General features: G+C 41.5%; 1 protein-coding gene across 3 annotated transcripts in view; it reads right to left on the reverse strand.

Annotated features, from left to right (window-relative positions):
* Window positions 1-10,053: 10,053 nt before the first annotated feature.
* Window positions 10,054-22,107, reverse strand: part of AEBP2 (AE binding protein 2) — a 35,594-nt gene continuing 23,540 nt past the window's right edge. The window contains exons 5-9 of one of the 3 annotated variants that reach the window (XM_081023035.1): window positions 19,584-19,708; window positions 16,260-16,327; window positions 14,946-15,059; window positions 14,395-14,459; window positions 10,054-12,102 (exon numbers count right to left, since the gene is read on the reverse strand). In XM_081023035.1, coding sequence (XP_080879161.1) covers window positions 14,405-14,459; window positions 14,946-15,059; window positions 16,260-16,327; window positions 19,584-19,708 — 362 coding nt within the window. In that variant the 3' untranslated portion in view covers window positions 10,054-12,102; window positions 14,395-14,404. Of the gene's footprint in view, window positions 12,103-14,394; window positions 14,460-14,945; window positions 15,060-16,259; window positions 16,328-19,579; window positions 21,984-22,107 lie in introns of those variants that run through there. The other 2 variants (XM_081023036.1, XM_081023037.1) reach the window with 2 other exon arrangements.

Below are 22,107 nucleotides of genomic sequence, written 5' to 3' on the forward strand. Positions count from 1 at the left end.
AATAACGTTTGCTAAATAAATGATCTGCACTTATTATTTGCCAAATTCTTCTCTGAGCACTTGTGATTCAGCGCTGCCCTCCTGCAATAATACTGATAAAAATTATATTTTCTAGCTCAATCAGTCTTCTCCGACCTGGTGCCCTGTAGAGGATAAAGCTATCAATGGCTACCAACCCTGATGGCTATACTCTACATAGCCCGGGGGCCGGATCCAGTCCAACCACCTTCTAAATCCAGCCTGTGGATGGTCCGGGAATCAGCGTGTTTTTACATGAGTAGAATGTGTCCTTTTATTTAAAATGCATCTCTGGGTTATTTGTGGGGCAAAGGAATTTGTTCACCCCCCCCCCCAATATATATAGATATAGATATAGATATAGATATAGATATAGATATAGATATAGATATAGATATAGATATAGAGATATAGATATAGATATAGATATAGATATAGATGATATAGATATAGATATAGATATAGATATAGATGATATAGATATAGATATAGATATAGATATAGATATAGATATAGATATAGATATAGATATAGATATAGATGATATAGATATAGATATAGATATAGATATAGATATAGATATAGATATAGATATAGATATAGATATAGATATAGATATAGATGATATAGATATAGATATAGATATAGATATAGATGATATAGATATAGATATAGATATAGATATAGATATAGATATAGATATAGATATAGATATAGATATAGATATATCGTATTTTTCGCTCTATAAGACGCACCAGACCACAAGGCGCACCTAGTTTTTGGAGGAGGAAAACAAGAAAAAAAATATTCTGAATCTCAGAAGCCAGAACAGCAAGAGGGATCGCTGTGCAGTGAAAGCAGCAATCCCTCTTGCTGTTCTGGCTTCTGTGATAGCTGCGCAGCCTGCATTCACTCCATAAGATGCACACACATTTCCCCTTACTTTTTAGGAGCGAAAAAGTGAGTCTTATAGAGCAAAAAATACGGTATATAGTCTGGCCCCCCACAAGGTCTGAGGGACAGTGGATCAGCCCCGTGCTGAAAGTTTGCTGACCCCTGCTCTACATCCACCATTGTAGACAGTGGCTGGAAACTTGGGGGGGGAGTGCTGTTGTGTTCACGTCCTGCTTGCATGCTTCCCACAGGCACCTGATTGTTCAGTGAGAAGAGGATGCTGGACTAGACGGGCCATTGGCCTGATCCAACAGGCTCTTCTTATGTGCTTAGATGTTTTGGAATACAACTCCCATCAGCTGCAGCTGCTTAAAAAAAAGGAGAGTCTACAAGCTCCTTGGGAGTCCATTCAACTGTCAAACAGCTCTGACTCTCGGAAAGCTCTTCCTGATTTTTAGTCATAATTTCCTTTCTTGTAACTTGAAGTCGTTGGTTCGAGTCCTACCCTCCGGAGCAGGAGAAAACAAGCTTGCTTCCTCTTCCATGTGAGATATTTGAAGATGGCTATCATATCTCCTCTCAGTCTCCTCTTTTCCAGGCTAAACATACCCAGCTCCTTCAACCATTCCTCATAAGGCTTGGTTTCCAGACCCTTGATCATCTTGGTCGCCCTCCTCTCCACACATTCCAGCTTGTCAGCATCCTTCTTAAATTGTGGTGCCCAGAACTGGACACAGTATTCCAGGTGTGGTCTGACCAAGGCAGAATAGAGTGGGAGTATTCAATTTCTTTCATTCCACCTGCACCAGTAGTACTTGTATAGTAGCCTTAACCCTAATAATTACAGCCTGTTCCTCTTCTAATGTTCAGTTTCTGCAGTCCTGTCTTTTTCGGGGGGGGGGGAGGAGGGGGGATTCTGCCAAGGAATGGAGCCTGCCCAGGCAGCTGTCAGATTAAGTGGTATTAAGTCAGCGAAGGTCCTGTGTTCATTTGGAGGACAGTGGCAAAGTTACGAAGCACATCAGTTGTGGTTCTTCCTTCCCTCAGGTGCAAGAGCTCTCCGATAAAGGTCATTCCCTAGAAGGAAGTATTTCTCAGAAAAAGACTGAGCACAGATTTCCCAGGAAAGCATTCTCTAGGAATGGATCATAGGTACACACAGCCCAGCCAAAGGCACTGTGGGGCATTGCTCCGAGTCTTTTAAAGGCTGACTGACACAGACTGAACGAAAAAGCCCATGTAAAGGGAGCTCAGTCTCCACCAACACCTCAGCCTCCGGATATTAATAAGAGAGATGGTCTGTGTGGCAGGAGCGAAGCTTTTGCAGTAGATATGTTACTGGTCATATTTCCTTGCTTCTTTTCAGAAACTCCCCAGTGCTGCAAACAGTGAATGTTCTGTTTAATTGTGCTGTTTAAAGGTAAAGGGACCCCTGACCATTAGGTCCATTCGTGGCAGACTCTGGGGTTGCGGCACTCATCTCGCTTTACTGGCCAAGGGAGCCTGCGTACAGCTTCCGGGTCATGTGGCCAGCATGACTAAACCGCTTCTGGCGAACCAGAGCAGCACACGGAAACGGTGTTTACCTTCCCGCCGGAGCGGTACCTATTTATCTACTTGCACTTTGACGTGCTCTCGAACTGCTAGGGAACTGGAGCTCGCCCTGTCGCGGGGATTCAAACCACTGACCTTCTGATCGGCAAGTCCTAGGCTCTGTGGTTTAGCCCACAGCGCCACCCGCGTCCCTTTATTTACCATATAAAAGCCAAAGTTTCTAAAAAGAGACTCTCTCTCTCTCTCTCTCTCTCTCTCTCTCTCTCTGTGTGTGTGTGTGTGTGTGTATTTTAAAAGCATACAATAGATAGGATCAATCAAAAATTATTCTAAGAACAGGGAAACCTTATTAAAATGTCTGCTGAAATAGAGAGGACTTTGCCTTTGTCTTGCGCCTGAAGTTCAACTGGAAGAGAGGCTTGTCTAACAAGGATTCTCTGCTGTAGATATGCTGAGCACCTCTCTCTTGTACTTCCTCACACATATTCCAAAACCAGAAGTCCACTGGACTGAACATGATTACTATTGCTACTACTATTGTTATTGTTGTGGATTCAGTATTATTTTGATATTTCGAGCGGGGCGGAAAATGTTTCATCATTGCTGGTTCATTTGGGGGTTGTGTTTTGCAGAAACTGCTTCCTTTTTTTTTTTAATTGCTATTCTTTTGTTTTTAATTTCTCCCAACCCCTAAAGTAAGCTGTCCTTGAGAGAGATCTGCTCAGAAAGGCAGCCTGAAAAGTCTTTAGATAAATGCAAAAGAATTATTTATTAAATTTATTCATTTCTGCCTCCAAAGGAAAAGTCGGTGAGTGACTTAAAACACTAATGTACCACAAAAAACCCCCACAATGAATCCATTGGAATGCCACCAATTTAACAAGTTGGATTCTACTTCAACGCTGGCAAAGGGATGACGTCCTTCTCTGATGCTGTTGGCCACTGACTAGCTTATTTGGCTCAGGACAAGCATCACAGTACACACAGCTCTCTCCTCTTAACACCTGGCCGCTGCTCCCCCAGCCCAGCCCACCCTCCAGAATTCTCCACCAGAGGCAACTGCCTCACTTTGCCAAATGGGGGGGGGGGCTTGCCCTGTGCCCACATTCCAGGGCTGGAAGGAGCAAGCAGGGAGCGTGGCAAGAGGAAGAGGCAAGCAAATCCCCAAAGCTTTGTACGAGAGGACCCAAACTGGCTTGCTGTAAACCCAGAAAGCAGAAAGGTGCATAGAGGATTTGGTAGCTGTGACAAGCAGCCTTGCCCGCAATCCACTTTGCATCAGGGAAGTGGTCCCGCCGCACATGCCATCCTCCTTAAACGAAGCTGTGGGGAGTGGCCATCAGGAGTTTTGGAGCATAATGGGGGCATCATTTGGCAATGACCCATGGCTCTGTTTCTTCCTAACATCTGAATCAGGAGCTTGAATCCTGGAAAGATGGCGGCTCTGTGGTTAGGTGGTTCCCACCTCTGGAATACAGGCCAGCTGCCTGTTGTGGAAGGGGCTGCACTCCCTCTAAAGCAGCCGTTCTCGGACTTCCGGGGTGGCGCCATCGGTAATGGCGGACTCCCTCTGATCCGGAGGGACTGGCTCCACGGAAAACGGGTCTGTTCCGCTACGGCGAAGCGGGGACCCTTCAAAAAATCACAGGCGGAGGAAGCCTGTGACCATGGGACTCGGCGGGCACCTTTTGCCCCCCCCCAATCCGTAAAGGAACCCAACTACGGGCTCCGGAGCGAAGAGGGGTTAGTGGTGCGATGCTGAGAGTCAACTGCTTCTTCCGTGGAGCGAAGCCGCACAACTGTTGCCGGAGAGCGCTACCTTTTTCCTGGGACAATTCGGTTACAAAAACAACTACCCATGAGCAGATCAAATTTGGACAACTGGACTTTAAACAACGATCTGTGAGTAGAAGGGAAAATTGGATTAGAAATTCTTCTTAATTTGGCACTGAAGCGGGAAGGTCTAAACAGGAAGTCAGCCTTCCGTTTCTTGTAGATAGATTAAAGCAAAGACATGGCAAACTAGAGTTCAGAAAATCGTTTGTAAAGGATCAACTTTCATCATCTAAAACTACTGAACCCCTTTCGGAAGCAGGAGAAGAGGGGGGATTTTTTCCGGATGGTTTAAACTTGCAGGAGAGAGTGTAAAGAAAAGTAATTTTCCACCGTCTTGAACCTGGGAGCGGGATGTCAGGACAGACGTTTTTAGGAAGTTCATTGACTATAGACAAATGTTTTTGACAGATAGTTAAAAGAAGAGAAACATAGTGATTCCATTGTTCTCTTTCGCATTTTAAAGGAACAAATACTGACAAAATATCTGAAAAAGGAAACTTTGTTGTTAGATCCGTTGTTAAAAAAAAGAAAAGAAAGTTCTTCCCCTAGAGGGAGCTTGTGAAACTGTTATTAAACTTGAACTGGGGAGCTTCGCAGCTGCAAACAGATTAAGATTGTGGGAACAGACTTCTGACCTTGTATAACAATGTATTCAGATGCTCTGGTGCGTGCTTTCTGTAAGACAAGTGCTTTATTGGAAGTTACATGAGAAGACGGATTTGATGACTGTTGCGATCAGAAATTTTGGACAGGTAGTGGGTATCTATATAGAACCCACCCAGGAATCAACTCAGGAGTGTGCTCTGACAGATCAGATGAGGGAGGAGATCGTTGTTGGACCTCGGGTGGCAGAGATGGAGGGAGCTGTGGCCCAGCAGGAACATGAGTTGTTGGATTTGACAAATGAACTTGGTAAAAGTCAGATTTGGAGAGATAGAGTTTTGTTGGGCTTGGAGATGGGGGGCTGGATAGACCCCCCTATGCAGGGATGTCTTGACTTTCCAAGTCTGGCAATGGGCCGTGAGGAGTTTGGGATTGTGGGGGTCCTCAACTTTGGAGGGACTTTGAAACATGCTTTTAAATACCACATGGAGTTCAGTGTGGATTATGGAAAAGGGGCTGATCTGTCGAGAAGGGACAAAAATACTGTCAAGTTGGAGTTTCCACGAGTGAAAGGACCAGGAGACAAAGTAAAGTACAGGTATAAATATGAAGAAGATCTGCAGAAGGGACATGGAAGAGACTTAAGGGCCTCAGACATAAGATTACCAGGTTGATGAGCTGAATGGATGAGACAGAAAGGACTGACAAAACCCGGGAGGAAGAGACGTTGGAGGAAGATTGGAAGAAAGTTTTTTTTAAAAATTCTATTTAGGATTGTTTTGTAAAATTAATGAGTATTAGAAAAATGTTGGAACGAAACTATTTGGCTTTAGCAGAAATGTTAAAAAGAACTATGCAAGAATATGTTATGGTTATGAGAAATTGGTATAAATAAGATTTAAGTTTTAAGTTTTAGGGTCTTTTATAGTAAGATAAGGTTAAAATAGATTAAGGTAATTTAATGACAGAATATTATGAAAAATGGGAAGGATTTGCTGTTATAATTAATAACTGGAATACAAAAAAGGGAGGTTTGAGGAGGTCGATGAAATAAGGCAATCACAGTTAAGGATTTGGGAATATTGGATCTGTTTTTAATTGTTTGTGGTTTACTTTTGTTTTTTGGATTTTGATGTGTTTTGTCTTTGTTTTTTTTTCCTCTTTTTTATTTTTATTGATTTGTATGGTTTGACTGCTGTTTGCTTTTCCCTTGTTTTTTTCTTCTTTGTTTCTTTGTGTTTTTTTTTTTGTAACTTTAAAATGCTTAATAAATATCATTTAAAAAAATAAAAATAAAGCAGCCGTTCTCAACCTGTGGGTCCCCAGATGTTGTTGGACTACAACTCCCACCATCCCTAACCACTGGTCATGCTGGCTAGGGATGATGGGAGTTGTAGTTCAACAACATCTGGGGGATCCACAGGTTGAGAAAGGCTGCTCTAAAGGAACTCGTGCATAGCTTGGGAGACTCCTAGATACATCTTTGTCATTGGAGACACAAGTGATCTCTGCAGCTGGGATGTTTGATACGTGAGCTGTAACTGGGATAACGTGCCACCATAAGCCACTTCTCACCACTTTACTCCATGCACTGGTAAACTCGAGATATGGGGCTGCCCTGGAGCCTGGTCCAGACACTCCAACTATTGCAGAATGCAGCAGCTAGACTGCATGCGGTGCCCCTGTTAAAAAATCTACACTGGCTTCCCAGATGCTGCCAAGTTCAAGGCTCTTGTGTTGATGGACCACTTGGGGTCCAGGATACCTTAAGTCCCACCTGAGCCTTTCCATCCCAGCTTCATCACAGAGATCACCCAGAGATGCACTCTGTTGCATTTCTTGATTGTTGCTGGTCCAATGCTGTACTCTTCCACTAGAGATTTGACAGGCTCCCTCACTTTCGACTTCCAGGCATCTCCTAAAGACCTTCTTATGCCAACAGGCCTAGGCAGCTGTTTTTAAAAAACTGTTCTTGACTAGCCGGTCATTTTAATGATTATTTTGTACTCTTAAAATGGTGTTTCGTGTTTTATTGGATACATAGCTTTGTATACCACCTTGATATAAAATATTGGCGGTATACAAATACTTCTTTAAAATAAAAGGGGTCCTCTCATGACTGCTAGATAGGGCTTTATGCTCTAAGCAATGGCTGGGGAAAGGGGTTGGAAGAGTCAGGAAGCCCCCCCCCCCCGGCACCTCTGGCGAATGGAAGGATCCTAGCAAAGGTAAAGTACACCCTCTTGTGGCACTGCTTATGTGAACATGTTGCTCTGTTGTACATAAGCTTTCCGAGTGACTTGCCCATCATTTGGGAACTTTCCCGCAGAGACAACCTATTATTAATGCATACAAGTTGAGTGACACTTGCTTCCTGCCGATCTACTCCTTCCACTTAAGGGATGAAAAAAGGCTATGGTGAATCTTGCCTGCATGTCGGAACTTCAAATTAACCCTCTCCATTCCCATAAAAAAAAAGGTTGAGAGCAATCAGCTATTCTTTTGAGGGTTGGTTATTATTAAAGATTAAATACTCAGCAGAATCATCAGACAGAAGACTGATAAAAAATGTGTACCTGATCATTCATTCGAGAGTAAGATCATTTAGTCTGGCTGTGTACTTGCAGTGCAACACCGTATTTTATTTTGCCAGTCAACGTGGAGATCTATTCCACCAATGATCTAGCCCCATTCAAATGTCCCCTAGAATTTTAAGGGTTTAAATTGGAGAGGGAAATAGGGGGATACAAGCCCTGCCTCCAATGCCCACCCCATCTGACCATCAATCTGAGGAACAATACTGAGACAATATATATGGGCCATTTGTCTGACTTGGAGTAAGGCAGTTTTGTAGGTTCCTATACACACTCCTGGAATCTTCCTTCACCCTGAGTGCAAAAGGAAGCATCTTTCTACAGGGCTGGGTCAATTGTATAGTCCCCAATCTCTCTCCCCCCCCCCCCCCACACGCAGGGGTCTGTGCTGTTATTGTTCCTACTCAGCCTACCCTGTTGCAAGCCTACCCAGACACCTTATTTTATCATGTAGAGCAGTGTTCCCCAAACTTGGGCGTGCAGCTGTTTTTGGACTACAACTCCCATCATGCCTAGCTAGCAGGACCAGTGGTCAGGGATGATGGGAAGTGTAGTCCAGAAACAGCTGCACACCCAAGTTTGGAAAACCCTGATGTAATGCCTAGTTTCCCATTTTATTCTATGCCTTTGACTTAACTATTGAACAACTGGGCTCTCTTGTCTTTGCATAAAGTGGAAAGTCAGGAACTCTTTTGATAATATGGCAATAGGCTGGAGTTAGCAAATATGATCCCTTCAGGCATTCAATTTTTTACTTTTCTTAACTGTAAAGGTAAAGGGAGCCCTGACCAATAGGTCCAGTCATGGCCGACTCTGGGGTTGCAGTGCTCATCTCGTTTATTGGCCAAGGGAGCCAGCGTACAGCTTCCAGGTCATGTGGCCAGCATGACTAAGCCGCTTCTGGTGAACCAGAGCAGCACACTGTTTACCTTCCCGCAGGAGCAGTACCTATTTATCTACTTGCACTTTGATGTGCTTTCAAACTGCTAGGTTGGCAGGAGAAGGAACCAAGCAACGGGAGCTCACCCCATCGCGGGGATTCAAACCGCTGACCTTCTGATTGGCAAGTCCTAGGCTCTGTGATTTAACCCACAGCCCCACCCGCATCCGTTCTTAACTGTAAACTGGCTCAACTGACCCAAACGGAGGGTCCCTGTGGGGTGACCTCCACTGAGGAGCTGCCTGGCCTTGAAGCAAGTTTTTCTAGTATATGTGCTGCCAAAGCAAGCACAGAAGCAAGTTTTCCCAACCCGTCAATAAATACCAAAGGGGCAGCAGAGAGATGTGTGTCCTGTCTGGAGGTGTTATGACATGTAGAGCCAAGGCCCTGAAACAAATAGGAAAAGCAACAGACGACTACTAAGGACCCTCAAGAATCCTACATTTTTGGAGAGAATTCTGAAGAAGAGGAGAGAGACTACCCTTTACTCCACCCTTCCCTACAACCTGGCTATGCTAGCTGGGGCTGACTTGAGGTTGGGAATCCAACATCTGGAACACCACAGGTTCCTATCCCCTGCCTTGATGGGAAATTCACTTTTTCCTCTTTTCTGCTGTTTTTACACAAACTCTGCACCTTTCCTTCTGCTACCCAGGAAGTACACATTTCTAAGTGTAGTAGGATTGATCTGCCGAACTAGGTGTTGAGCTGAACAAGCCATTAGGAAGCTTAGCCTTGATTATTCTCAATTCCTTGGCTGCACATCTCTATGCATGGATAAAAAAGGTAAAGGGACCCCTGACAGTTCAGTCCAGTCACAGACGACTCTAGGGTTGCGGCGCTCATCTAGCTTTACTGGCCGAGGGAGCCGACGTTTGTCTGCAGTTTTTCCGGGTCATGTGGCCAGCATGACTAAGCCGCTTCTGGTGAACCAGAGCAGTGCATGGAAACACCGTTTACCTTCTTGCCAGAGCAACAACTATTAATCTACTTGTACTTTGGCTTGCTTTAGAACTGCTAGGTTGGCAGGAACTGGGACCGAGCAACAGGAGCTCACCCCATCGCGCGGATTCGAACCGCCAACCTTCCAATTGGCAAGCCCAAGGCTCAGTGGTTTAGACCACAGAGCCACCCGCGTCCCTCTCTATGCATGAATAGCTGCCATCAAAACCTTCCTCTTATTATTATTATTATTAATAATAATAATAATAATAATAATACACAAACGGTGCTATCCTAGTGCACAGAACACTTAATCAGACGAAAGCTAGTATTTAATTTGTATCTTTGACGCCAGTTATAAAAAGCCTGTTACAGCAGCTAGAAGAAGAAGAAGAAGAAGAAGAGTTTGGATTTGATATCCCGCCTTTCACTCCCCTTCAGGAGTCTCAAAGCGGCTAACATTCTCCTATTCCCTTCCTCCCCCACAACAAACACTCTGTGAGGTGAGTGGGGCTGAGAGACTTCAAAGAAGTGTGACTGGCCCAAGGTCACCCAGCAGCTGCATGTGGAGGAGCGGAGACGCGAACCCGGTTACCCAGATTACGAGTCTACCGCTCTTAACCACTATACCACACTGTCTCTCAAGCTAACATTTAGACGCTTGAGACATACTTATATTTGCGTTGTTTTATTAGAAAAAATACTCAGGCAGGGTCTACAATCATCTGTCAATTAAGAATGGTATACAATGAATGCAAAAAGAAATAAAATTAAAAAATACAAATACAAACTATATCTGAAAACACCTATTTGGCAATTTTATAACTTTTTTTTTTAAAAAAAGAATCAAAGTAATTGCAGATGACCATATAAGTTTAAGCGGTAACTGAAGTGCTCAAGCAAAATTAAAAAATAAGAAATAAAAATAACGAACTGCATTTTTTTTAAAATAGTAACATTGCTACAGATCTTTATGAAATACCATTATTAAACGACTATTCCAGAACCATTCCATGTTAGTGGTGCCTATAATCCACACATTGATGAGGAATTCAAATGTATATAGACCATTCTAGACTCAATGGGAGCCAAACAAGCATCTCATCTTCATTATGGTATTGGAAAAGCCAAGTTCTCCAAGCAGAGAGTCTAGAGTTTTGTTTTTTGCTATTTAATAATAAAAAAATTAGTGTAAAAACAGCTGGTATTTATATTCACTGTAGTAATGCAAAAAAAACAACAAAAAAAACACCCTCCTAAACATGGAGGGTTAATCATGCAGTTTGACTGCATATAGCCACCATATAATATATTTTTTTTACATTTGTTCCTTCCAACAAGCAAGGAAAAGAATGATTTCATATCCCTTACCAGCAATGAGCGCTGTAAAAATCCGAAGGATTTCTGGAAGGATGTTCAATGTGTTTTTTGTTTTTACAACAGTAGTATATAGGCTCTTAGAAATCCAAGAGACATTTTTTTTAATTATTGTTAGGAAAGGTGCTTGCTTTTAAACAAATTCTTCTGGCAGCACTAATGAATTACAATATCCTTCCATATTATTTCTACCATAATATATACATCTCAACTTCCATGCCTCTAGAAAAAACATCTACAATACATTTCATAATATAAAAATATATTACAAATCTGCAAAATTATTTTACAAGCAATGTCCCATTATCTATCTATTTCTCTCTCTCTCTCTTTTGTCTCTATAAGACGAACATGGTAACACATATTTTTCTATTCCTGTAGGTTAAAAGAAGTCCATAATTTCTTGCTTAGTAAAGCCAGGAAGCAATTTAATTTTCTTTTCATAGCCAACTTTGGTGCATAAACGATTGTATTTTTAAATGCTTCTTTTTTAAAAAATACAATTTTTTTACAACTAGAAAAATTTAGGCCAAAAGGAGGGGGAAGGAGAAGGGAGATTTCTTTAGTAGCAAAGAGGAGTTTTAAAGGCCAAGTAGTAAACAAAACAACATTGCTACCTTCTTCTGTAGAGGTTATTAAAGTTAAGTCTTACTAACATAGAGTAATAGTCCTTATGGAGAGGATCAGATATACAGCAACACTTAACACCGACCTGTTCCTCTTGAACGTATATTCCACCAGAAATGAAAATATGCCACCACCATTTTGCTTAAACATGATACCACCACTTGTTATGCGACGACAAGTTCACGAAAGTGACAATGGATTACTTCGCACCATACTCTTGAGAGAAGAGTTCCCTCTCTAGTGTGTATTTATTTCATTTACCAAATGACAAGATCCCAAGAAGCTTGCTTACAAAAAAACCCAACAACCACCACTACAGGGAGGCTTGTACAGGGCAATGTATTAATTGCCAGTTTGTCTGATACAGGGGGGTGGGGTGGGAGAGGTTGCTAAAATAAAAGCTGCAAGCATGCAAAGCCTTTGAGAACACCCACTATACTGCCAGTATATTTTGCTTTCCTCATCTCCCATCGTACAGATATATAGGATCTGTTCCATGTATATAATATATTCCATAGATGCACCGAATTCATTCACAGAATGGTTTGCCAAGCGTAAATAGTTGGTGGCAGCCGGGCGCAGGGGAAGAACATAAGGTGGAGGGGCTTGACTAATGTGCATTTTCAATTCTAATTCCACCGTCAGTGAATAAGATGATAGATGAGGTGCCCGCGCTGAGCTCGCTTTTACCTCTTCAACCTCTTCTGTGGCATTGTTCTAGGGAGGAAAAGGAAACATTGCATTGGTGGCTTCCCCAAAAAACGTCAAGGAAACTTAACATGCACTGGTTAACGGGTTCACAAATGACACTCTCTTCAATGGCTGTGTCTGCGTGCCACGTTAAATCGCATTCAGCCTGATGTGTGCAAGCTGGAATCATCCATGTGAGCCCTGGGCATGAAAGGCCCGCTTCCTTTTTTCCTGGTCCCATGCAACCAGGAGAAAGGCTTCAGAAATCTTCATTTTGCTTCCCCTGGAACTCAGTTTGCCCTTACGTATGAATTGGGGCTTGTGGTTTTATCACTAATTATTGTGGGTCGTTTTGAAGCCAACCACAGTACGTGATAAACCACAATCCCAAGTTTGGACAAGCAGCCAAGTTTAAGGGAAACTCGGAACAGCAAAGAGCCTCCAGAGTCCATTCTCCAGCTGTGCAGAAATGTCGCACTCTGGTACTAGACAGCTCTTCAGACATGGATGTGTCATGTGAAAATGTTTAATGTGGTTCAGAAATTATGAGCAGTGGCCCCTTAGAAAATGTGCACACTACCCAAATAAAGATCAGGAGTCACAACCTCAATTTTGCAACAGGATTCTCTTTTTCGTTTTTCACGTGGCAGCAATTCATGGCCAGCACAGAATCTCCAGTACATGTCTTCGGTCATGTGTGTTCCCGTTTTATTTCTGATGCTCACCATATTTTTTTTTAATCAAAAGTGAACTTTACCTTGGTTGCGGGAGCCAAAATGTTAAGAAAACACTGTAAACATTTCAAAAAAATATTAGCAAATGTATTTTATGAAGACTGAAAAAGCTGGCAGCAACAACAAAAAGTTTCATTATCCAAGAGTGAGTACATTAACTTGGAAATCTTAATGGCAAGAATCCAGAGAGTCTAGTGCAGGCATAGGCAAAATCGGCCCTCCAGATGTCTTGAGACTACAACTCCCATCATCCCCGACCACTGGTCCTGTTAGCTAGGAATCATGGGAGTTGTAGTCCCAAAACATCTGGAGAGCCGAGTTTGCCTATACCTGGTCTAGTGCACACAGTGTTTCAGTGCTACATTGGGTTTGGGTGATTTTTCCAATTCAGTGGCAGCCCTACACCACATGGGGTGCTGATGCAGGGGGCCCTCCAAGCTGCTGGGAAGCTCTTCAGGAGTTTTAAGAAACTGATACGGGGAGGGTGAGGGGTTGGGTCCTAACCATTTATTGTAATGCCATTTATTTCAAAGCAAGTGTGGTTTGGATTGCAGTTTAAATCTCCTCAAAACAGCTTGAACACATTTCACCACTGCATCATGTACATCTGAAAACCCACAGGGCCAGTGTAACAGGGTAAAACACTCGTGACTGACTGCTTTGTGTTTATATCAGTCATGATTACTTGTGTTGCATAGCGCATTTGATAGCAGCGTGCACTTCCCCAAGGCAAAACTGAAGCTGATTAATCGAAAATATGAGAAATAAAAGGTAAGTGGAAAGGCTTACTGGACATCAACACCCCAACTCACGTGTTCCCCACCTGGCTTGGGGTCCCATACAAATGTCCATTAAAGTATATAGCCTCATATATCAAATTGCGTCAGGGGGAAAGGTGTGGTATAATGATTCGTAAACACATGAAGCTTCCTGATATAGCATCAAGCTACCCTTAAGCTCTAGTGCTGGGCTTGATTGAGTTCTTTAAGGATGGCGTTCTTCCCATGCCTACTAACTGACTCACTGGGGGTTGAACCAAGGGCTTCCAGTATTCAAAAGAAGAAAAAGAAGAAGAAAGGAAGAAGGTATGCTCTTCTGTTAAGCAGTTCCTGCTCTTAATCTTTGATTGACAACAGCAGTTTAAAAAGTGCAGGAACACAGAGGTTTCCTATGACAGGAGAAAGTTTTGTTTTGAATATGCACCATATATTCAATACAACAGTTTTCTTTTAAAACATTTCAGAGTATCTTTGGAGGGGGGGAAATGTACAGAAGATTTAGTGGTGGGCACCTTTAGGCATTAATATAAAGGAAGCAAATCTGCTTTTAAGAAGCAGATTTAGATAGAGAATCAAATCTCAAGCAGCACCTGATGCTCAAAAACAGGTTACAAGAGCTGACCACCCCCTCTCCCCAAAGTGGAAAGAAAGTTATTTTCAAATTTAAAAATTGCACTGAGCACAGATTTCAGAGTAATACCACGTGTATTACAGGCCAAGAGTAATTAGCATATATTTATTAAAATATATATGAGAAGATAAATTTGGACTTTTAAAAGTTGGTATACAAAAATTGGTATACAAACCAGCATGATCTTAACAGAAGTGATCTTTCAGGATTCCACTGTGTGTACCTCCTTTACTAGACTTTCTGTACACCAAGCACAAAAAAGTAAAATACACTTGGTAAATATACACATTCCCTTTTCCTGTCACTACAGTTTAAGAACTGTTAAAATGATCTCAAACCTCAAAACTTAACTTTTTGATGCTGTTTTTGTTGGAAGTTGATGTATTGGTGTATCAAATGCTATTTACTTTCTCTAACTTCTGGCAATAAAACTAAGGTGAAATTAAGAATACTTCGAGGTCTACTTGACTGACTAAAAAGAAACTGAAGACATATGCAGGCATTGAATATTTTTCAATTCTTTTTAGTTGTGTTTTTTATGTTTTATCACTGCTGGGTCTTCCACCCATGGCTCCTTCAGTAGGAAAGTAAGGATATAAATCAAATTAATCAAATGATAAATAAAACTTAAGCTACCAGCATTACTATTTTTGGCATCAGCTTCAAAAAGTCAAGCGAGGCTTAAGGTCATAATGAGAAGAGAACAATCAAAAATTTAGAAGTTACCTGTATATGTTTGGGTCCAGAAGCAAGGCAGCATCTTTTGGTAGTTTTGATAAATGAACTACTTTAGTTTTTAACTGATGTCGCTCACTTTCATTTACCCACACATCAGGAAGACTATGAATTACAAAAAAATTAAAAAAAGTCAACCTTTTCCCCCAAACATAGATGTTCTAAATGACATTTAAAAACAAAATTCTCACCAATGAATGTGAACTACCGTCAGATTAGACAATGAACATGGTCTATGAGTGGAATGGTTTTCAGTAGTAATAGCCTTGCTTAGCTTACACATGAACTAAGGGAACCAATGTTGGATAACCACTCAATGACAATGACAACATGCATATTCTCAGGATTCTACTTAATGCAAAGTGATGGCAGCATTGCCCACGAGGAGGCACTGTATACACCTGATGAAACAGCCATGGACCATTAGAAATTACCAAAAGGATCAGAGTATAGGGCTTTCCTGTTCTCCTTGTCATCCGAAAGATGAGAATACTACTAGATCCTGCACATGACTCTCATAGGTTTTTGAGATGCTAAGCCATAAAGTAGAAATGTTTTAACTTCTTTTGGCAATGAAAATCCTAGCCTGTGCAAGAGCATGGATTCAACCATCAGCATCCATTATAATTCAACTTACCGGTATATCATGATGAGACAACCAATGCAACTACTCTTGGTTTAAGAAGTGCCTCTTCCTCATAGGGGCCATACTTCCATTTGCACACCACAAAAAACTAGCTTTAAACAGAAATAAAAGCTGTCCTGCATCCAATAAGCACAAATAGCTTAGAATATTGCATATAAAATGAATTGCAGTTTCAACAAGTCAGGAGAATTGTAAGGAAATTGCAATCTTCCCAGGCCAGTGTTTTTCATAATGATAGCAAAACACGTGAAACAGCAACGGACGAAGATGCACTAATATACAGTTGACTCTTCAGTGCATGCATGCATGAGCAATCCCACAGCAAAATCTGCTGGGATGATAGACTTGGGATGCAGCAGACCTCTGGCTCAAGTTGGCATCCCCAACCTCAGCTCAGCTGAAGAGACACTGGCATAGTTTGCCAATTTCTAAGTTGCTTCCAGTTTTTAGTCCCCCCAAAGTGGTGTTTCAGGGGCTGGGCTGGATCCTAAGCCTGTTCATGTGAACTGGCAATATGGCATAGAACTCTTTTTCCCCTCTGCCAAGCTTAAGTAGTGCAGCAGCAGCCAGCCCACTGCTAAATGGAGTTTGAATCTGGTGTAGCTTACACCAGCTTGCTTTGCGGCATCTCTTGTGCATAGGCTTGCTCCCATACTCACATATCCTCTGGTGTCCAGTGAAGTAGCAGCTTTATCTTTCCAGACTCCTCTTTTCTCTTAGCTATTACCTAAAAGCAACAGTCAAAATTATTGGGCTAAAATTTGTTGACTGGCACTCATAACCACACATGGAAAGTTTCTTATCACTCTGCAAACAACACTGTACAACTGGAATAAATTAGGCAAATTGAATCAATAAGAACAGAAGTATAGACTGTGCACACACTTTTAATATCTGTAGGCCTGGTATTGTTTTCAAGTCTCTTCATCATGTGAAATACTTGCAGGGGGGAATACATAGGTAAAGGGAAGGGAGGACAGAGCTGTGTCAGGAAATCAAACCTCATGAGGAACAGTTGAGGGAACTGAGTACGTTTAGCATGAGAAAGAGGAGACTAAGAGGAGATATGATAGCCATTTTCAAATTATCTTAAGAGCTGAGACATGGAAGAGGGAACAGGCTTGTTTTCTCCTGCTCCAGAGGGTAAGCACTCGAACCAATGGCTTCAAGTTACAAGAAAGGAGATTCTGACTAAACATCAGGAAGAACTTTCTAACAGTAAGAACTGTTCAACAGTGGAACAGACTCCCTCAGGAGGTTGTGGACTTCCTTGGAGGATTTTAAGCAGAGGCTGGATGTCCAGCTGCCATGGATGCTTTAGTTGAGAGTCCTGCACTGCAGTGGGGTTGGACTGGATTCCTCTAGAGGTCCCTTCCAACTCTACAATTCTATAACCTTTTACCAGAAAATATTCTTTATAATTAATGTTAACTACAAACTTGAAAATGGCAAGGAAGTTATTTATTACATTATTGCAGCCAATTCCTGGGTGCATATGGTGGTGCTGGGCACCACTACTAGCTTCTGCCTTCAGTCTAATGCATTCCAATATTAACACAATGTGGTGTGTTTGTGTTTGTATACGATATATGTATGGGAGTCTTAGACACAAATGAGACGTTACAAAGGAACATGACCCTTGTGGTCCCTTACTAGCGCTACAGCTATTATTCTATGGGGACACTGCTAGACAGCATTTCCTCAGAAAAATAATAGTTGAAAAGACATGTAACATGTCAGTATTGCATTGCTTTCCTACTGCTGCACCAAGGAAATGGTAACACAAGACCATGTGCTTTTATTCCCAATGTTTTTATGCAGTTTGCCTTTTAAATTTCTGTCCAAAGCTTGCTGGTTGTAAGGGATGCACGAGTGCAGAATTGAGAGGGAAGGTGTTTGTCTCATCTCTAGAAGCATGGGGAGACAGCCACAAAACTCTTGTGGAAGAAGAATCACCTCCTTTAGTGAAGCTCTAGAACATTCCTGGAACTGACTCTGAACTGGCTCAAGGGGGAGGTGGGACTGCAAACATCATGAAGAAGAACTGGAGTTCTCCTATGCAAAAGAAACTGTTCAATTTTAAAGCACAGATCTATAAAAGGTCCGCTCCAACTGGGAATTAAGGTTAGACCTAAGTACCGGTAAATGGAATTCTGCTGACCTCTTCTGGAGAAGAGCAGAAATGCAAATGCAGAAACTATAAGAGAGCAGGCATTTTAATTTTTATTTTGAAGTCTGTCATTCTGTTTGTTATATGGCTTAGACCCAGTTATCCTTGTTGACATAATTCTTTCCCCCAAGTTTGTCGTGGTGCACCTCCAAGTTTCCTTTGCAACTGCTACTGCTCTGATCAGGGGAAGTGAACCTCAGACCCAGGAGTCAAATGCAGCCATTCTAAAAGGCTTTCAATGTGTCCCTCCAGACTCTCCCCAGGACATGTCTCTCCCCATCCCACACATCTCACCAGCCATGCTCTGCACCATCCTCAAGTACTTTTGCCTGTCTGGAATGTGTCCTTAAACCATTGGTTAATGGGACCTGGCTAGTGGTCCCCATTGTTATCTCCCCCACCCTCACTTGGGCCAAGTTTGACAGGTAGGTAGACTTGTCAATCACTTGCCATCATAATGACACCAAGTGATCCCCTTTTTCCCTGAACAGTCTGAAATGTAGAGCCCACAAAGCGTGTTTCAAAGTGCTCTGCAAGTCCTAAACTGATCATAGTCTTACAAAGCCTTTTGCACAGGGCTTCTCAAAAAACACAAATCATGTGACTTGCAGTGTCGGCAAATCCCTTTCAGATAAGCCAGGTTTTTAATGAAAACATATGATGTCCACTGCAGGGCAGGTGAGTTTGGTACCTTCACTGCCTAAACCAGGCACCCCCAACCTTCAGCCCTCCAGATGTTTTGGCCTACAACTCCCATGATCCCTAGCTAACAGGACCAGTGGTCAGGGTTGATGGGAACTGTAGTCCAAAACATCTGGAGGGCCAAAGGTTGGGGGTGCCTGGCCTAAACATCTGTCGTTTGCCAGGATAGAGATCAGTGCTCCATGCACCTATGCCATGCAATCCCTGTAAATTTGTCAACAAAGGAATAAGGTCCTCACTGAAAACGATTCCCCGCTCCTGCTCTATTTCCATGTTCTGAAGGCTTGGAACGCGCTGAGGGATCACATACTTAACTCCTCCATTCCCAGATGTCCTCTAACCTCAAGCACTCTTCAGTAATAACTCACATGAAAAAGGAAAGGAGGTACAAAGGGCTGCACTGCTGTAATTGAAGCCACAGCCCCACTGTTGCAATGCTCCGGCTGGTTCATGAAGGCTACTCGCTCACAACTCAGCTGCAACTTCTGTGATGGGAGCTTTTTCTAGTCATGAAGACTCCTGAGTGATTTAGAGCAATGGAAGGTCAGGATTCTGTGTGGTGCAGAGGAGCCTCGGCAAATAGAAAAGGGCTCCCCCCAGTTACAGCTGAACTCATAAGCATCCAGCAGGAGCAGTATAACACAGGGAACAGAGCTAAAGCTTTGTCCCACTGCTACTTTGTAATTTCTTTCCCTCTTCAAATGCAAGCAATGACAGAAGACTATAGTTTCTATGATGTCCATGTTTGGCAAACTGAGAATAGCATTAACCACAGTATGCGAAATTGAGACATCACAGGCAACTGGGTTTGAAGGAAACCTAGAGACCTGAGAAAGCAAAGTTCAAAATCTCGTTTAGCCATGACTCCCATTTAGTGACTTTGGGTCTAAGTCAGTTCCTCTCAGCCTAACCTATTTCACAGGATTGCTGTCAAGAAGTGCAAAATATAACCTCCTGCAAAGTGTCTTACTACCATTCCTGTATAAGGAACATTTTGAGCAATCAAAATGCTGTGAAAATGTAATCTGCCATGAACATGTGGACATGCACATATCTAAGCAGTATTTAAAAGCTGAACATCTTATTAAGGTAAGTACGGAAGAATACTTACAGTACTGTGAAATACGACACTGTGGCCTTTTCCTAAACTTTCTATGTGAGCAGAAAGGTTGAAGCAGATAGCTCGATGTCGTATGGCGTCCAGAGTCTGCGCATCAAAGAAGTCATGTGGTCTTGCTAAAAAAAGAAAAAAAGCCTTCAAAACTAATGGAAGAGAATGTTAAGTATTCAAATATTCAAGCTACAAGGGTCGTATTCTATCATGAACAAAGTTTACCAGTTAAAAATAAATTCTGATCAGCTTCGGAACAACTCCCTAAACCAACTGAAATGTTCAATACATTTGCTTTTGGGATGGGCAAGCATCTTATAGATGTCATCCTATTTGAACTGTGCTTCTCTCTAAATCTATTCTGTCCAAACTTAACACAACCAACACTAAGGAAAATGGTGCTTATAAACTGAAGACAGGCAGTCCCTGTATCTGCACTTCAGTAGCAGTGAGATAGCCTTTGGAAATGAGCAATTTCTTCAGGATAGTACATTCAACTGAAGGTTCTGTCTTATATACAGACTCTTTCAGAAGGTTACAGAAGAACAAAATCATACTAGAATTGCTTCAATTATATTAACTCAAAAGAGCAATAATAACCAAATACTCAGTACAAAAGGTTTTTATTCACATGCAAGCCTTGCCTGCAGGGCATTATATAAATTTAAATTTCTCTATTAAAATTAATATGATGGCTGCCCTTTTGAATTATAAACTTAAAAAGCAGGAAAGCAAAGTAGGCAAAATCAATGTATTTTATGAGCATTATGATGGGGAAAATTTCTTAATCATTTACACCTGGTGGAATCTTGTTAACAATATCTAATCAGCATCAGTTCTTAAAGAAAAGAAAAAGTTATTGACCAATCTCAGAACAGTTGTAATTTGCACAATAAAGACATCAGCAAAGATATACAAGTCATTCATATCCCAAATTCCACTTAAAGCAAAGCAAAACCAAAAGTAACAAAAAACAGGTTTATCACATATACAACCAGCAACATTCTGATTTGCGTAACATTCCAGTATTCTCTCTGCTTCGGGGGCAAACTTAGCAATGAATCTTATAATATATTTCAGATGATATTGTAATAAAAATGTGACCAACAAACCGGCAGATTCATCCAAGAAAATTATAGTTGCTTAAACAGAACACCCCCCTAGAGTATCTTACAATTTACAAAACAGAATACTGTGAACTAAGTCTTCTACATCACATGATACACATAAACAAAAGCAAAATAAGTACCATATTTTTCCGTGTATAAGATGCCCCCATGTATAAGACGCCCCCTATTTTTGTGTACTCCAAATTAAGGAAAACACCCCTCAGCACTACCAGTGTATCAGACGAGCCCCAATTTTAAACCTGAGTTTTTGGTTAAAAAACCTAGGCTTATACATGGAAAAATACGGGATGTGCCAGTTCTTTTCATAAAAACAAGCCTTAAACTTACAGTTTTAGCTGAGGAAGAATCAACATCCTTCTAGGCCTACGAAATCATTAGTTGGCAGTCTATACGAATCAGTGTAATTTGCTTTCATTCATTTTGTACTAAAAGTTATTATTATGGACCACATAATTGTGTTCCACTGACTAAGAGAAAACTTTTGAGCAACCTTGGGAAATGAAATCTTAAAAGATCTAGACAAATCTTTAAATATACATACCTCAAAAACAAGCAATTTAGAACAGTTTAAGATTAAACTTAGATGAGTTCTTACCTATATATAATGTTAACTGCCAAATCTTCGGAACATTTCATTTTAGATGTATAAAAATTATACATCACTAGGAGTGTTTTTAATTATGCAAGTTCTGCCTGAAATACCTTCCATTCACATTATGCTAGTTTGCTTAAAATGCTAGAAATTGAAAATATTCTGAATAGATGGAATAAAAACTGCAGATGACTACTTCAGCACTGTTCAACTGCTACTGATATTCTACTTCAACAGGCTGTACCAATGTCTTAGCGCAATTAAAACAGTTCTCCAAACCATGGTCTGGGAAATCAGAAACTGGAATCACACACTTCTCTTCTTCCCTCCACTTTTAAGTTTAGCTCCAACCATAGTTTGCTGTGACATCAAAACCGGCAAACCATAATTAGTGCTTACCACCCGGACAATTAGAAACCACAATTCAAACTGAAGTTTCATCTTCTGGTTTGGAGGTAGGACAAGCAATTTTAGGCACTACAATTATGCTCAGTGCTAAACTGCAAAAAGAAAGTGAAGAAGATTGTGTGAAGGGGGTAGAGCAGGCCTCTGAATTGAATCTTAGTACTGAGAACAAGAGAATCCGAGGACAGAAATAAGACTGAGCAAATAGGCTTAAAAACTTTCAGGGAAGCAAACATCCATGTGACTGCTTATGTAATTGGGTTATGAAGGTATCTACAGCAAGAAAAAGGAAAAAATACATTTGATTCAACTTTATACATTCACTATACAAGCGAACACATAAATATATTTACTGACTCATTTACTGCAACAGTAAGGGAAACAAAGACGTAAAACT

Source organism: Podarcis pityusensis (genome assembly GCF_964106645.2).
Source record: "Podarcis pityusensis genome assembly, chromosome: 10".
Lineage (NCBI taxonomy): Eukaryota > Metazoa > Chordata > Lepidosauria > Squamata > Lacertidae > Podarcis > Podarcis pityusensis.